We start from the raw sequence: 18,335 nt of genomic DNA on the forward strand, positions 1-18,335 counted from the left end.
CTACAGCAAGGAAATATTTATTAATAACCAATACATAAATAAATAAAAAACATATAACAGATAATTAATATTAAACAAAAGCAATATGAAAAAAAAAAAATATACAAAAAATACAAAGATAATCACTAATATGAACAAACAAGAAGTTGACGTGTTCTATTACGTAAGAACCAGAATAGAAAGGCTCAGATACACTATATACTAAAAAAGAGTATTATGAGAACAAAACAAGAGAAGTGGCAGAAAAAGCTTCTCACAGATTACTAAATAAATTCAAGATCAATTGTTTCATTTAACCCTTGTGGCTTTAATGATTGAAGTTTCAATATCCAAGAGGCTTCTTGTCGACATAAAGTTCTGAATCTGTCACCACCCCGATTCGTAATAGATATATATTCTAACCCAACCACTCTCAGACCAGGAGGATCACCCCCATGCATTTCCAAGAAATGCCTTGGGACACTATGGTTCGTACACTTATTTAGAATATTCCTCCTGTGCTCCATAAATCTACACTTTAATTTTCTCATTGTATGCCCTACATAATAGATATTACAAGGACAATATAATAAATAAACAACAAAGTCCGTATTACAATTAATAAATGTATCTATTTTGATTTCTTTCTTGGATTGACTAGAAAATACAGTCTTGGTTTTGTTAGCTACATGTAAACATTTAGTGCATTTATTACGATTACACCTATAGAAACCGCAAATGTACAGACCTGTGAAAGTACTCTGTCTAGCTAAGGATTTTAAATCCCGGGAATTATTAAAAAAGCTGGGGGCCAGCATATTCCTTAAATTATTCGCCTTCTTAAACACAACCACTGGCTTCTCTTCCAGGCACTGAGCCAGAACCGGATCTGTGAATAATAGCTTGTGATTCCTCTTCATTATGCTAGTGATTTTATTAGCTGAGATATTGTACTTAGAGATAAATGTAGGATTAGGCCCAAAATCCCCCCTTTGTTTAGATGTAGAGCTAGATCTGGGAGCAGTGACAGTATCTGTCGTAATATCACTGCTCATCCCAGACTTACCTATGTTGCTCTGCTCAATAGTGGTACTATCAATAAATGGCTGTATAGCATCTATGCTATCACCATCTATCTTAGATTGTCTACCTTTCAGAATGTTACTTCTATCTAGTGTCTCAGAGTATTCCAACGCTTCATCAAGCACCTCAGGGGGATAACCTTTATTTTTGAATTCCTGAATCAATTCAATGGCCTGTATTTTAAAATCTCCCTCCAGAGTACAATTCCTGCGAATACGTTGTAACTGGCTTTTGGGAACATTTTCAAGCCATTTTTTCTTATGGTTACTAGAAAAAGGGATATAATTACATACATCGACAGGCTTTTTATAAGGGGAAACACTCAGGGACTCCTGTATCACCTCCACCGTGATATCTGAAAAATTAATACAAAGTAAATCATGAGTGCACTTGAAACATAAACCAAAAGAATTAGTGTTAAGATAATAAACAAAGTTAGTAACTCCGGTGTCAAACCATGCAAGTTACCTGGGTTGAATTGCCGGGTCAAGGGACCCGGCAATCCAACCCAGGTAACTTGCAGGGTTTAACCCTCTCCCCTTTTACACCAAGGAGCTGCCTGGGTTAACCCTACATTAACCCGGGTTTTAGCTCCGGTGTAAAAGGGGTATTAGTAAGATTTAACAGTTTAGCCATACAGAGATCAGTAGACTGCTAACACTGCAGGACAACAGTTTATAATATGGTCAGAGGTTATGGTTTAGTACAGTAAAAGAACATACACATGTCACAGAAGAAAACATCTATAACCTACAGCAGTGGTTTCCAAACTATTAGAATAGGGGTGGGCAAAAGGCGGCCCCCCAGATGTTGCAGAACTACACATACCAGCATGCCCTGCTACAGTTCTGCTATTTGGTCATGCTAAAACTGTTGCAAGGCATGCTAGGATTTGTAGTTCAGCAGCATCTGGAGGGCCGCTTATTGCCCATCCCTGTTCTAGAAGGTGCTAGATAAATGATAAGTAGAGTCTGAGTGGTTGCTATGGGCAACATCTCCATTTTTGTAAATCCCCACTTTAGTAAATATACCCCATAGTGTTCTAGGCACTCAGGATTAGTGTTTGGGCACATCAAAGTACAGTAGCAAAGTCGGTTGAGCGGACTATATATGGACACACCTGGACTGTATGGATTGTGATATACAGTATATCAATCTGAATTACATTAAATGAAGAGTCCTTCATTCTAATTTGCTGCTCAGACTCTATCCCTTTATTAAAGATAGGCATCAGGGCTATATTACAGAACTTCGGCTTTCAGCATCAGGGGACTTGAATAACACAGGATATATATTTACCAAATTCTTTCAGTGGTGCTAAGGGACCAGTTACCTGTAGTTATTTAAGCCGCTACCTAATGGGGTATTGTAGCTCCAATTCAACCAACCAGACAGGCAGATAAATAAATAAATAAATAAAACAAGGCTGTTATAGCAACTTGCACAAAATAATGTACGATGTGTGACTATTAAATAACAAGACTGTACTTTTAAAAAAGAAACCATACAGCATGAGTTAAAAGGGAGTTAGGGAACATTGACCTTGGACTATCCCAAAATGTTTTTGTAAGTGTCACCACTCTCGCACAGATAGTCACACAGCATTAGAAGAAGTTGTGTTTTTCCTGTGCATCGTAAAAATTAATAATTCAAAAGTAGAGCAAAATGTTAAGTTAAAGTTTTTTGTAAAATTGATAAAAACATCCACAGAATCTTTCCACATGCTAACCGAGGCTTACCAAGCAGATTGTATGTCACGTCCACGTGTATTTGCGTGGCACAAAAGATTTAGTGATGGACGTGAGGATGTCGAAGATGATGAACGTCCCGGAATGCCCTGCACATAAAAAACAAATTAAAATGTGAAAATAATTAAGAAAATTGTTTGAATTGACCGTCCATTTAGCATCCGAATGATGAATCAATATTACTTAAAAAATGTACTAGCAACATTGCGGGAAAGAATCAGAAGAAAGAGGCCAGAGGTGTGGGACAATGGGTTCCATTAGGGCAATGCACCATCACACACAGCTCTCTCTGTGAAGCAGGTTTTGGCAGAGAAACAGATTGCAGTGCTAGAACACCCTCCATACTCGCCAGACCTAGCACCGTGTGACTTCTTTCTTTTCCCTAAAGTCAAATCTGTACTCAAGGGACCCGTTTTGTATCAGTTATTGAGGTAAAGAAAAAAATAACGGAGCTGTTCAAACACCTGACGGCTAATGAGCTACAGCGCGGCTTTGACCAATCGAAAACAAGAATTCAGTGGTTTGTGGATGCAGAAGGGGAGTACATAGAAGGGGAACAGAGTTAAAATATAATTAAACATATTATATCATCAGTCTCATTATTTAATAGCTACAACTTGTATACTACTAGGCCGAATTTAGAAACTATCAGATACTTGCTACATTAAAAAAGCAATATCCAATTTATTAAACATAACATAAATCACGGGGTGTGGAGTGAGATGGAAGTTTCTCTTCAGTGCCCCTCCACAGGCTCCTGTAATATCATCCTCATACCCTTTCCCAAGGTACTTAATACACCCCAGCAACCTCTCCTGTGTGCCTGCAGCTGCTCCCTCTCCCACCCTAGGTCTAAATTTTCAGAGGGACCCACAGAGATTACACCTGATCGTGAACCTCATTTGGTGATGCCAGCATCTCCTACGGCTCTAAGAACACTACCCACTCCCTACCACTGACCCAGTCACTCATCTCTTGAGAGCTGCAGACCAGCTGATCCCCTCCTTCACCATGGCCTACTCTAAGGAGACTCCCCACACCCCCGGCTGGAGGAGATTTCCTCACATGGGGAAGCCCTGAGATGAAGCCTTTAGAACTCAGCTGACCTTCTGGTGGGGCTGGGGAGTGCCTGTTCCCCCTCCCTTGAAGCTCCAGTCCCAACCCTCCCTGCAGTTTGCCTACCACCTCATACTCCATGGGGGAACTTTTGGAATAGCCACCTTTGAGACTCGGGGCCACCTAACTGCTTAACAACCCCCAGAGTTTTTTCAGTCCCCCCCCTTTTTGATAGCCTTACTACATTACACAGTTTTACACAAGGGTCTGTCCTATTAATTTTCAAGTTTGCATTGAATTCTTTGCTCCCTCTGTGGCAAATCACTTAAATTGCTATGTTTTGGACTGACCCTATGAATTTTCAACATACCACACTATTGTGTTTACTAGAGATGAGTGGGTTCGGTTTACAGAGATCCAAACTCACCCGAATTTAGCATAACCGAGTCGGATCCAAGCAGGCTCGGATGTTCCCGCCTTACTCGGATCTCTCAAATCGAGGCAAAACCATAGAGACGAAATCTCGCAGTTCGCAAGCTTTCATCACTATGATCAATGTAGTATATAAGGGACCTCGCAATGGATGCCATTTCACTCCGGCTGTGGAGACTGAACACTGAACAGGGAGGGTGGGTACTGTAGGGCTGGGAGAGGTGCTGGTGCTATCTGCTGTGTCCTGGGCTGGTGACGGCTGATCCATTCTGGTCTCTGGTCATGGTGCTGTCACTGTGCTGTCTGCTGATCCATCTGGGCTGTCTGCTATGTCCTCGGCTGGTGCTGCTGATGTATTCTGGGCTGCTGTTTTTAATGTCTGCTGTGTCCATCTGAGCAGGTGCAGAACTGCAGATACATCTGGGCTTGTGCTGTGTCCATCTGGGCCCAAGTTCTGGACTCCAAAAAAAAAATAATATATATATATATATATATATATATATATATATATATATATATATAGTAAAAAAAAAAATTCAAAGTGTCTTTTATATTTTTCTGTGTGCGCGTGCGTGTTAGGCTTAACCGCAGTACTGCACAAGATCCAGCCCAACTCCAGTCATGCTAAAAACATAAAAAATCAGTGTCTTTTATATTTTTATGTGTGTGTGCGTTAGACTTAACCGCAGTACCACACAAGATCCAGCCAGCAACGCAAGTTGCAAGCTAGTGCAGCCCGACTCCAGTTGTCATCAATCTGTGCTCTGGGCCCAAGCTTTGGACCCGAACCCCCCCCAAAAAAATAGTGTCTTTTGTCTATTTATTTTCTGTGTGTGTGCTTGTTAGGTTTAACCACACAAGATACAGCAACGCAACCTAGTGCTGCCCGAATCCAGTCGTCACCAATCTGTGCTCTGGGCCCAAGTTCAGGACCCAAAAAATAAAAAGTGTCTTTTGTATATTTTTCTTTCTGTGTGCGCACGACTGCACGTGTGTGAATTTTGTAACCGCACCTTGGATACACTATTGGTGCTTGTGACACTGCTTCAAGACCGCAGAAAATATGGAGGGCTGTCACATGACAGGAGAGCAAGGCCAAGAACCACATGTTGTAGCTGCCGCCAGCAGTCATCATGATAATGCAAGACCGTCAACTTCCTTGTCCTCTATGAAGGCCCATGCCTTCAATCCTCAAGGGTATCCCAACCATCATCTTTGCATGGTCCTCAACTCTATTAATAATTCTATCAATCAGTTTTGAGCTAGCAAGCTGGAGGCCAAACTTTTGGCCCTTTAACTAGATGAAAAAAATCAATATTGTGAGCTCTGAGGTAACCAAAATTGACTGGAAACTAGTGGAAATAAAAGTTATTGAGGTTATTAATACTGTAGGAACAAAAAAAGGCACATTTTATGTGATTTTAGCAGTTTTTTTTGATTTTGTAAGAAAAAAATCCAGATCCAAAACCAAAACACGAAAACAAGACACAAAGGAAAAAAATCCAAATCCAGATTCAGATCCAAAACCAAAACACGAGGGTCAGTACTAGGGATGAGCAGGTTCGGATTTCTGAAATCCGAACCCCCCCGAGCCTCCTTGATCTGAGTTGGGTCGGAGGCAGGCTCGAGTTTTCCTGCCTGACTCTGATCTGAAATCGAGGCAACACGTCATCATACTGCTTCCGGATCTCGCAGGTTTTTGATTCTATAAAAGGTCCCCGCAACAGCGCCATTTCTCACTCCGGGTGTTGACAGTGAAGAGGGAGCGTGGGAGTTACGGCTGGCTGGGCTGTGTTGTGCTGCTGTTGTCTGCTGTTGTCCATAGGGGGTGTGTCCACTCCTCCAAAGTCCATAGGGGCTGGCTGGGCTGTGTTGTGCTGCTGTTGTCCATAGGGGCTGGCTGGGCTTTGATGTGCAGTCAGTTGTCCATAGGGGCTGTGTCCACTCCAATAGGGGTTGGCTGGGCTGTGTTGTGCAGTGTCCCCTAAAGGCTGTAGTCCTAAAGGGGTGCTGTAGTGTTGACCATGGGGTGATCTGTCCATCAGGGGTGCTCCCCCAAGTGCAAAAATAAAATATTTCTGTGTTTGTGAATTGTGTGCGCTGTAGCTGTACGTGCATCAAAAAAGGAGCAGCACCAAGCGTGCACCTGTGTCATAAGTAAAGGGCCAGCTGGCTCATCTCTTAAAGGGTGGTGTAACCCCCAAAGTGCACTCCAAAAAAAAAAATTCTTCTTTTCTGTGTTGTGAATTGTGTGCGCTGTAGCCACACGTGCATCAACAAAGGAGAAGCGCCAAGCATGTGCCTTGTCATAAGTCTGTTAAAGGGTGGTGTAACCCCCAAAGTGCACTCCAAAAAAAATTAAAAATTCTTATTTTCTGTGTTGTGAATTGTGTGGGCTGTAGTCGCACGTGCATCAACAAAGGAGCAGCGCCAAGCATGCGCCTGTGTCCTAAGTCTGTTAAAGGGTGGTGTAGCCCCCAAAGTGCACTCCAAAAAAAAAAAATTCTTCTTTTCTGTGTTGTGAATTGTGTGCGCTGTAGCCACACGTGCATCAACAAAGAAGCAGCGCCAAGTGTGCGCTTGTGTCATAATTAAAGGGCCGGCTTGCTGATATTCAAATTGAAGATGTCACTGTTGAAGTACATCAGGATGAGGATACTGGTGTAGCTGGCGCTGAGGAGGAAGTTGACGAGGAGGATTCTGATGGTGATGTGGTTTGTTTACATCAGGCTACGGTGGAGACAGTTGTTGTCCGTGGGATGAAAAAGCCCATCACGGTCATGCCTGGGCAGAAGACCAAACATTCACCTCTTTGGTCTGGCAATATTTCTATCCAAATCCGGACATCAACTGTCTTGCCATATGTACCATATGTAAAGGTGAAATAAGTAGGGGTAGGGACGTTAACCACCTAGGAACATCCTCCCTTATATGTAACCTGCAACGCATTCATAATAAGTTACTGCTAAATTCAGAAACTTTGGCTAAGACCGTAAGCAGTCCAGGGACACCTAAATCCCTTTGTCCTGTTGTATCCAAGCGCCTGCAAACCACACCGTCAACTCCCTCCTCATCAATTTCCTCCTTAGTCAGGATCAGAAGTAGTCCTGCAGGCCATGTCACTGGCAAGACTGACTCTCCTATCCGGGATTCCTCTGGAGGATCCTGCATTGCTACAACTACTGCTGACACTGCGGCTGTTGCTGCTGGGAGTCGTTCATCATCCCAGAGAGGATGTAGGAACACCACTACTTTTACTAAACAATTGACCCTCCAACAGTCATTAGGGAGGAGGATGAAGTACGACAGCAGTCATCCTGAAGCAAAACAGATAACTGAGGCCTTGACTGCTATGTTGTGTTTAGACGTGCATCCGGTATCCGCCATTAGTGCAGTGGGATTTAGACAATTGATTGAGGTAATGTGTCCCCGGTACCAAATCCCATCTAGATTCCACTTCACTAGGCAGGCGATACTGAGAATGTACAGAGACGTCAGAAAAAGTGTCCTCAGTGTCCTAAAAAATGCGGTTATACCCAATGTCCACTCAACCACGAACATGTGGACACATGGAACATGGCAGATTTGTTCCAAGGCAGGCTACGCTGTGTATCACCGGTTTCAGTAAGAGGCACACCAGCGACAACCTCTTAGAGAAACTGAGGGAAACCATCGCCCAGTGGCTTACCCCACTTAGACTCTCCTGGGGATTTGTGATATCTGACAATGCCACCAATATTGTGCGGGCATTACATCTGGGCAAATTCCAGCACGTCACATGTTTTGCTCACACAAAAAATTTGGTGGTGCAGAATTTTCAGAAAAATGACAGGGGCGTGCAGGAGACTATTTGGGTGGCCCAAAAAATTTCTGCCCACTTTCACCATTCAGCAACTGCGTGCTGCAGACTGGAGCGCCAGCAAACACTCTTGAACCTGCCCCACCATCACCAGAAGCAAGAGGTTGTGACTGGGTAGAACTGAACCCTCTATATGCTTCAGAGGATGGAGGAGTAGCAAAAGGCCATTCAAGCCTATACATCCACCTATGACATAGGCAAAGGAGGGGATATGCACCTGACTCAAGCGCAGTGGAGAATGATTTCCGTGCTGTGCAATGTTCTCCAGCCCTTCGAACTTGCCACACGTGAAGTCAGTTCATACACTGCCAGCTTGAGTCAGGTCATTCCCCTCATCAAGCTTTTGCAGAAGCAGCTGGAGAAAGTGAAGGAGGAGCTAAGATGGAGTGATTCCGCTCGGCATGTGGGACTTGTGGATGAAGCCCTTCATTCGCTTTGCCAGGATTCGAGGTGGTCAATCTATTGAAATCAGACCTCTACATTTTGGCCACCGTGCTCGATCCTAGGTTTAAAGCCTATGTGGTTTCTCTCTTTCCATCCGACACAAGCCTGCAGAGGTGCAAAGACCTGTTGGTGAAAACACTGTCAGCTGAAGCAGAACGTGACACGTCAACAGCTCCTTCTTCATGTTCTCCAACAACTGGGGCTGCCAGGAAACAACTTGGGTACCCTAAGCAACCCGCTGGCAGTGATGCAGGGCAGGCATGACCAAGTTTGGACATCTGGTCCGAACTGAAGGACCTGCCAACAATTTCTGACATGTCTACTGTCACTGCATATGATACAGTCACCATTGACAGAATGGTGGAGGATTACATTGGTGACAGCATCCAAGTAGGCATGTCAGAAAGTCTGTACCTGTACTGGCAGGAAAAAGAGGCAATTTGGAGGACTCTGTAAAAACTAGCTCTATTTTACCTAAGTTGGCCCCCCCTCCAGTGTGTATTCTGTAAGAGTGTTTAGTGCAGGCGGGAACCTGGTCAGCGAAAGGCGTAGGAGGTTGCTTCCATAAAATGTGGAGAAGACGATGTTCATCAAAATTAATTATCAATTCTTCCAGGGAGACCAGCCTCTAGAACGTACAGAGGGACCTGTGGTGGTGGATTCCAGCGGGGATGAATTAATACTCTGTGAGGATGAGGATGTATACAACACTCCATAGAGCCAGTTTGTGCAGGGACAGATTAATTGCCAGCTTGTATTGTGGGGGCCCAAACAAACCAATCACTTCAGCCACAGTTGTGTGGCAGACCCTGGTGCTGAAATGATTGGTTTGTTAAAGTGTGCATGTCCTATTTATACAACATAAGGGTGGGTCGGAGGGCCCAAGGACAATTCCATCTTGCACCTCTTTTTTTTATTTGCATTATGTACTCTTTGGGGCCTAGTTTTTCAAACTGCCATCCTGTCTTCCACTGCAGTGTCACTCCTAGATGGGCCACGTGTTTGTGCTGCCCACTTGTGTCACTTAGCATAGTCATCCAGCTACCTCGGTGCATCCTTTTGGACTAAAAACAATATTGTGAGGTGTGAGGTGTTCAGAATAGACTGGAAATTAGTGGAAATTAATATTATTGAGGTTAATAATAGCATCGGAGCAGGAAAACCCACACATTCTGTGATTTTATCTGTTTTTATGCTTTTTAAAAAAAAAAATACAGATCCAGAACCCAAAACACGGAAGGGTGGCTTTGGCAAAACCAATCCAGATCCAAAACACGAAGAAACATCCAAAACCAAAACACAAAACACGAATAGTCGCCGGTGCACACCCCTAGTCGGCGCACATCTCTAGTGTTTACAAATCTTAGCTTTTGGTTTCTAAGCTCCTATTACTGAGGTCCCAGCTCCCTCTTTTGGTTGAGTGCTGTTGCTTCTAGACCTTTTGCATATATTTTCTCTCTAGTGCAACCTGCATCTATACAGCCATGGCCAAACATTTTGAGAATTACACAAGTATTGGTTTTCACAAAGTTTGTTGTTTCATTGATATTAGACCTTTTTGTCAGATGACACTCTTTTTGTCAGGTGTTGGAACTATTCCCAACATATGGAAATAGTTTTCCCAACACTTTTTTTTTCTTAAATTTAACTACGTATTTCTACACTTTTAAACAGAATGAAGCCTTTACAGATCAGTGATCTGTGCAGTGCTTCTCACAAACTCACTGGCCAGAGGCAAGTCTATTGTTTGGCGGTGGTTTCAAAATCCCCACTTCATAATCTGGGGCTTCTATTCTAGTCTATTCTTTCTATGGTCTAAAACACTGATGGGGCTTTGATATTTAATTCTGTTCTATTCTGTGTGCTTTTTTGGTGGCTTTGCAGAAATTTTGGCCTAAGTAAATCAGCGGATGGCAAAACCGTAGCCAAAACACTGCCAAACCCACCAGCATTTAGAACCCGCTGCTTAATACATTTTGCCCTTGGTCTCATCTCGTGAGACTTAGAGACTCATTTATCAACAATTTGTTGCGTGTGATAAATGGTGCTTCAGCCAATCCACTCCCAACTGTCATTTTTCAAACAGATGACAGTTGGGAGCTGATTGGCTGGAGCACCATTATTTTATCACTTGTATACAATAACTAATTAATAAATAAGACCCTTATACTGTAGCAAGGTATGGACATTTAATGCCCATAACATCTGATCCATTTGATTGTAGAACCATCATGGTTTGCACATGGAAAAGAGAGACTTGCAGCCATGCTGTGGCCAGTCACATTTTTAACAGCTGTAGTCAGCTGTATTTTAGCATCGAAAGACCATTCAATGGCAGCAAACATCAGAAAGCCACCATCGAATGGGAAAAACATTACCATCCGTCGGAAATAAGCCATCGACAGTTGAGAACCTTTGACTATCGATGTTCATCCCTACCTTTGTGGGAGAGTCGTTGCTCTCCCAGGAGACTCCCGGACATATCTGGATAGTAGGCTACTATAATTGATAGACACTATTGGTTATAATGTATTGATCACTGTTGAAATCACTATGCTATGACACAAATCGCATGCTACTCAGTTCCTTTATGTCTAGCTGCACTTTTAATTTGTAGGAAAAATGACTAATTCCTTGAAAAAAAATATCAAATGTTGACAACTATGCCCCAGGTGTCAGTGAGATAAATATGACAGATATATGGCTATTGTGTCACTGCCGTGTTGAGTGTTAGATGTAGCAACTGTGCATAGTAATTATCCCACAGATATATTAACCAAGCCTAACTTTCTACTTTCTGTCTTATAACCATTCACTATCTTTGTTATATTACACATAACAACTATAACTACAGTATATGTCTAGTATGTCTGCAACAGACATTCCCATTATCTCTTCCATTCTGTATGTACTGTGTCTGCAGAAGGAAAATGTGCAGGCAGCTCAGCCTGGGTTCCTCAGACAATCACTGTATGATTGGTTACTGTCAGATCTGTTTAACAACTGCAATCTGAGAGAAAAGCGTCACAGCAGATGGTAGAGCATTACCGTGGCCCGGGCACTGGGGATCACTGTGAACTTTTCCCCTGTGCCTCCCTTTAATCCAGCTATGGTGGGCTCTGCCTCCCTAAGGTAGGTGGTGAGTCCCTCAGGTACTGGGGCTTAGCAGGAATATCCCTGGTTCTCCCCACAGCCAGTATGACCCTGCCTCTGTGTGGGGGTATCACGTTGTTACCATCACTAGGCAAAGTGTAGTCCGAAATGTCAGTTTTGTTGTCTACCTTCGCTGTGGACAACATGGACCAGTCCTTTACTCTGACAATTTACATCCAACATAGATAAGCAATAGGATATACAAGGATATGACAACAATATTTAAAGTGAAACATTGATTTAGCTAAAAATACCAGAGTCTCCAAACTACTTCATTACTGTATATTGATATGTCCTATTGGTGTGAAACCTAGGAGCAGCAATAGGCACCAGTGTAATTGTGAAATGGAGTTTAGGCTACACAGTGATCCTTAACCAGGTAAGTGGGTATATAAAGGAACAGCATGCAGGAGTTACCACACAGTGGTATCATGTAGCAACACAGTAGTGGTGCACTTTCAGCCTGGAGCAAGTAAAGGGTTGCTGGGCATTGTGGTGTGCCTGGTGCAGGATGCACCCTCGAGCTCTGTACTCACTGTGGGGCCAGCGCTATGTAAGTGGAACTAATCAGTAGTGGTACAGCTTAGATTGGCAGCCCTTGTGGTTGTAGCAGGGTCCGGTGCTTGTGGACTGTATCCATGCACCGAGGACATCAGAGGAGAAGAGCAAGCGTCAGTGACTCACATCCAGCAGGATAGACCTGCTGTAAAAGCTGCGTTGGGTCCTAGTGCTCGCCTTCTCATACAAATGAGAGAGGCATCACTATGGGAGCTTGGGATCAGAATCCCAATGCCGGCATCCCGACCAGGTTACAATCCCGACATGTAGAGGTAAGCTAGCCTAAACCCAACTCTCCCTTCCCGCAACCTAAACTTAGCCCTCCCCCTAGTTCCTACTCCTAACCCCAGTACTTACCTTCGGGATCCTGGTAGTTGGTATTCTGATAAGTGTCGAGATCCTGACCTCATCCTATCACAGAGTGCTGCCTTCCATAACATTAATCCCTTTATTATCTCAGAATTTTAAAGTTAATGCAATGAAAAATTTCATACACTCACACACGTAGAATATAACAATTTTATTGAAGTGTACACGTTGTACAGTTCTTGCTCTAGTTTTAATTTAAAAAAAAAATCTGGATAGAATAAAACATTTGCCCATAGAAATGTTATTCATATGTGTATTTGATCCAGTTATGACTACAATTCATTTCCACAATTAGTCATTTCTCCCACTGCAGGAATCTCTCGTTGGCTTTTCTTACTGTCCTCATGGGATCATGTACTTTTTTACTGTAATGACAAATAAATGAGAGTTAGATAGCAAAGTGATTACTCAATAATACATCTGTAACAGCAAAGCAGCAACCTTTAATACCACTCTAAATAAGTGATGTCACTAAGCCTTGGAGAGAGAGAGAAAGTATCAACCAATCTGTTCCTAGCTGTCATTTTTCAAACACAGCCTGCAACATGGCAGTTAGGAGCTGAGTGGTTGGTACTTTATATCCATCCAAGGCTTAGGCCCTCATTCAAACCCGCTCGCAATCGCCTATTCTCTCACTCTCGCTACAAAAGGGGCGGCTGTCGATGTTGATCGACAGCTCACCCTGTTTTGTAGGCGGGGTGGAGGGGGGGTGGCCGGAGAAACAGAGGAGTTCCTAAAGGCTAACACATTGCGATGCCCGGCTAACCTACATTCGGTATGCTGGCGTCTGGATTTTGACATGGGGCTAATGATAGGCATCGGTATTTAGACGCCCATCTTTAGTCCCATGCCGGGCTTTCAGTGTCGGGATTCTGACTGTCGGCATTTCGACCACCGGCGTCCTGACTACATCCCATTGTATTGTATAAGTCACTGGAGCTTGAAGAGCTCTTAGCTGAGAGTGCTCTGATGTCTGAAATCACTGTAGATAATACAAAATAAAGGGAGTGATGGGAATGCCAGTTATCCTTTCGAATGCACACACATACATACACCATGCAGCTGGCACAATTCAAGCCTTATGGCTGGAGAGGTGGAGCAATATATGCCAATATTCTTACCAACTGTTTACCAGCCCCAAAGTCTCTAAGGTAAATGGTACCGTAGGATTAACGGGATGTAGTCTGGAACCCGATGGTCTAAATGCCGACCGCCGGCTTCCAGACTGCTTTATCCTGGCTAGGGATGAATGACAGGCATCTAAATCTGGAAGCCTGTCATTTGCCAGACGTCGGGAGACCGGTGCCCAGCATCCCGATCAAGCGGATGCCGGGCGCTGCAGCGGACAGCCATAGAGGGGGAGGGTTAGGTTTAGGGCTCCCGGGGGGGACTTAGGGTTAGGCACCCCTGGGTGGAGGTTAGGGTTAGGCACCCCAAAGGGGGACTTAGGTTTAGGCAGCGGGGAAGGGTGGGTTATGTTTAGGCACTTAGAGGGGGGGTTAGGCACCCCTAAGGAGGGTTAGGGTTAGGGGAATTAGGTTAGGTTAGTAAATACTTACCTTTAGGACGATCGGGATATCCTCCTTTGTCGGGCAGCCACTGTATCACACCCTAACTACAGTAATTCATGTTATTGTGTGACATATCTAACTAGTGTAGCTGTGAATTGCATATTCTAATTAGCTGCTGAAAATACGCTCTCTCTTCGGGTTTGGTAAGGGGATGCTAGCCACAGGATCCAGGCGGACAGTATCCCGACGTTGGCATACTGACAGGGTTAGGATACAGAGACCTGTCACTAAGTAACCTAACCCTACTGCCAGGCCCGCCAAGAGCCGTGGCGGGCCCAGGTAACAGGGGGAGTGGCCTACTCAAGGGAGGCGCAGCCATGCCCCCTTCCCGAAAAAAAAAAAGAAGCTTTGCAGCGCCGAGAGGGGGGGCACTCTAAGCCCTCACAGCCCTTCTCAAAGCCAGGGGGGGCATGATCGGTGTGATTGCTCCCCCCCACAGGCATAGGAGACTGCTGTGGCTGCTGCTCAGCAGCCATGAGCAGTCTCCCACTGCAGCTCAGCACATGCTGTGTGCTGGCCTGCTGTGAGGGGGGGGGCGGTGCCAGACCCGGGCCTATGCTGGGCCCCTCATGAAGCCCAGGCCCGGGTAATCTGTACCCGCTCCCCCCCCCTCTTGGCGCCCCTGCCTACCTCTTACTGTCCCCCCTAGTGTCTAACCCTAACCCTCCCTGTAGTGCCTAATCCTAATCCTCCCCCTAAAACCACTACTTACTGCCGGGATGCCAGCGCCGGGATTCTGACTGGTGTTTGGATTCCGGCGCCAGCATCACGACAGCCAGGATATCAACTACCTCCCCTCTCCAATGCCGTGCCATATAATGCAAGATGCAATGCTTCATCTGTAGAATATTAAGAAGGATAAGACAGAGGAAAACAAGCATTAAGCATTCCTATAACTTGGTACAATACCTGTGTTGTATGTAGCATTGAAGCCGGTCCCTGGGGCACTGCTGTCACTTACAAGCTCTATCAGCATCTGGTTGGTGGAAGCAGTAACTAGAGAGATCATTCCCCACCCACAGGTTCTGTCCAGCAGCACAGGATAGGTCTTACTGGGACCATCATAAATCTTCATGTACTTAGAAGCACAATTAGGGGAGAACTGGATTTTAAAGTTAATGAAGTTCAGGGTAACCTAAATATAAATAAACTTTACATTAGACAGTCAGCAATAAATTAAATTATTTGTACATTTAGTTTCATAAATACCATAATGTGTAATTTAATATGCACACTCCTATGCTAAAATGGACTTTTCAACAAGGATGTTCCGAGGATAAACACCTAGAGGCTTATTTATCATTATATTGTTGTGGCATATTCCCCCCAAAACACCCGTTTTTGTGTGATACTCGCAAATATTTAGTATCCCCCAGATGTATGAGGGTGGTTCAATAAGGAAGGTAAGGTAAGACCTCTCATGTGTGTAATATTCTCTATTTCATTATAATTTCCTCCCCACCAGGCCTGAGCAGGTAGGCCACTGCTTCCCTTACAGCTTTTAGACTGTCAAATATAGTAGATTTCTGCACAGGCAGAAAAAAGAAATTCCTTAGTGGGGTCACTCTTATAGTATGTGTAATTCACAAAAAAATTATGTGATATGATTATCTTTATTAAAATGTAACTTTTAACATGTCCCCTTATAAAACGATCAGTATCAAGTGTATTATGGAGATACACGATACCTCCTATACTAAAAGGCGAAAAATATGCAAAGAAAAAATATTTTATGAAGAAAAGTAAATGAATTATAGACAATTATATACGTGTCAGAAAAACATGTGAACACGAATGATTAATCTTCAAAAATTAAACATCTCAATATCCTAATACACCTCCGACCACACAGTATAATAGTATTCGTACAGTAAAAAGGTCAATACTTCTGTGAAGAAACAACACTGATAGCAAATGACATATATTGTGCACCAGCACAAAATAAATGACTTTGTACGTATAGATTGAAAATGATTAGTATTAATAAGAGTAAGGTAGTATCTTTCAATCTAATAACAGCCTATACAAAAATGTAATTCATCAAAAGCCGCATATATTTCTAGTATTAATGTTCAATTGAAGTAGTGTTGCATAGGGTTAAATTAATTGCATTAACACTACTTCAATTGCTGATGAAAGATTGTACAACAAATATAACAATCAAGTGATGTATCAATGTTAAAACAATGAGTCTCATTCAGACCCGGTCGCAAGCGCCGATGTGCTCGCAACCAGGTCGATGGTCCCCACAGAGCATACGCACGACCCAGCCAGCGACGGGCGCTCCATCGCTAGGGGTCTCGTAGCAGATGGGGCGAGCTGTCGATGTTGAGTGACAGCTCGCCCCGTTTGCTGGGCGGGCCTGGGGCGTGCCTGGCCAAATGGAGGCGTTCCAGTCGGAACGTTTGCCGTTTGGGGGCGGCCCCACTGATATCATTGATGATGTCAGTGGGGAACTTCCTGCTCAAACAGAGCAGGAAGTTCCCTGGGGCTTACGAGAGCTCAGACCCAGCCTTAGGGTCTGGTCGTAAGCCCCAATGGTCGCGCTGGTGATGACCATCGCGACCATCACCCTGATCGCAAGCTAAGCTGTGGGTGGTAACCCACAGCTTAGCTTGCGACCTGGAGGCAGCACTTCAAAACAAGAAGTGCCCGCCCTCATTCAGAGTGAGCGATCGACTCTGAATGAGGGCCAATGTTTCTTCTTCCTCTGAAATAAGCAACCATTTCTGTTGATATAGAAGAGTGAATATTTTTTCCACAAACGATTTTATTGGCATTGGACATATTGGGAGATCATGCTAATGTTTAAACCAAGTGACACACTCTAGTATTATGACTAGCACGACACAGATATTGTACTTCTGCCCTACGAACATTAATACTAGAAATATATGCGGCTTTTGATGAATTACATTTTTGTATAGGATGTTATTAGATTGAAAGATACTACCTTACTCTTATTAATACTAATCATTTTCAATCTATACGTAAAAAGTCATTTATTTTGTGCCGGTGCACAATATATGTCATTTGCTATCAGTGTTGTTTCTTCACAGATGTATTGACCTTTTTACTGTACGAATACTATTATACTGTGTGGTCTGAGGTGTATTAGGATATTGAGATGTTTAATTATTGAAGATTAATTATTCATTCGTGTTCACATGTTTTTCTGACACGTATATAATTATCTATAATTCATTTACTTTTCCTTCATAAAATATTTTTTCTTTGCATATTTTTCGCCTTTTAGTATAGGAGGTATCGTGTATCTCCATAATACACTTGATACAGATCATTTTATAAGGGGACATATTAAGAGTTACATTTTAATAGAGATAATCATATCACATAATTTTTTTGTGAATCACACATACTATAAGAGTGACCCCACTAAGGAATCTCTTTTTTCTGCCTGTGCAGAAATCTACTAAATTTGACTATAATTTTGTATTCTGGGGAGCACCACCAACATTAATACATTATGCAGGATAATATCCTAGATTTATCATAAAATTGTTGGTTTGAACAGATATTTACATCACATCTTTTTTCATGAATCCTGTGCAAGAGTCTTTTCCCCATGCCCATTTTCCCTAGCATACTGGCTATTAGACTGTGCCTCGTATCAGTCATACTGTCCCAACATCAGTTGTAAGATAGCGAGGCTGGCGGAAACATTGGGCGCTTTTGAATCTTACATATATGTCAATTCCACGTCTGCAGGTCATTCGGGGCTGAGGTGATTAATTTTACAGTGAGTGTAAAGATAGTGTAGGAGGGGACAGAGACCAATCAGCTCCTACCTGAGGGAGATACTTCCTAATGTAGATGATTCCAATCTGAGTGGCTGTGTTAATTTCAGCACACTATCCCTTTCTGGGACAGACCTAACCTTGGTGCTCAATCCCCACCTCCAATACACTTCATAAAGGCTGTAATCATGGAGAACCCTACTCTCAGACATTACCAAGCTCACTCATAAGCTGTGCCATACCAGTGAGGGAATAACGGGAGCATGGGAGATGGATCATACCAGGGTGGAGCTTACTGAGAGGGAAAGACAGAGACAACCACCTA

At 43.4% G+C, this 18,335-nt stretch overlaps 1 protein-coding gene across 1 annotated transcript in view; it reads right to left on the minus strand.

Moving 5' to 3' along the window:
- Positions 1-12,871: 12,871 nt before the first annotated feature.
- Positions 12,872-18,335, minus strand: part of LOC148436138 (embryonic protein UVS.2-like) — a 40,324-nt gene continuing 34,860 nt past the window's right edge. The window contains exons 8-9 of the mRNA XM_088465344.1: positions 15,162-15,387; positions 12,872-13,046 (exon numbers count right to left, since the gene is read on the minus strand). Of these exons, the coding sequence (XP_088321470.1) occupies positions 13,024-13,046; positions 15,162-15,387 (249 nt within the window). The 3' untranslated portion in view covers positions 12,872-13,023. The remainder of the gene's footprint in view (positions 13,047-15,161; positions 15,388-18,335) is intronic.

The sequence above is a fragment of the Taudactylus pleione genome, unplaced genomic scaffold, assembly GCF_031769625.1.
Source record: "Taudactylus pleione unplaced genomic scaffold, aTauple2 ptg001956l, whole genome shotgun sequence".
Lineage (NCBI taxonomy): Eukaryota > Metazoa > Chordata > Amphibia > Anura > Myobatrachidae > Taudactylus > Taudactylus pleione.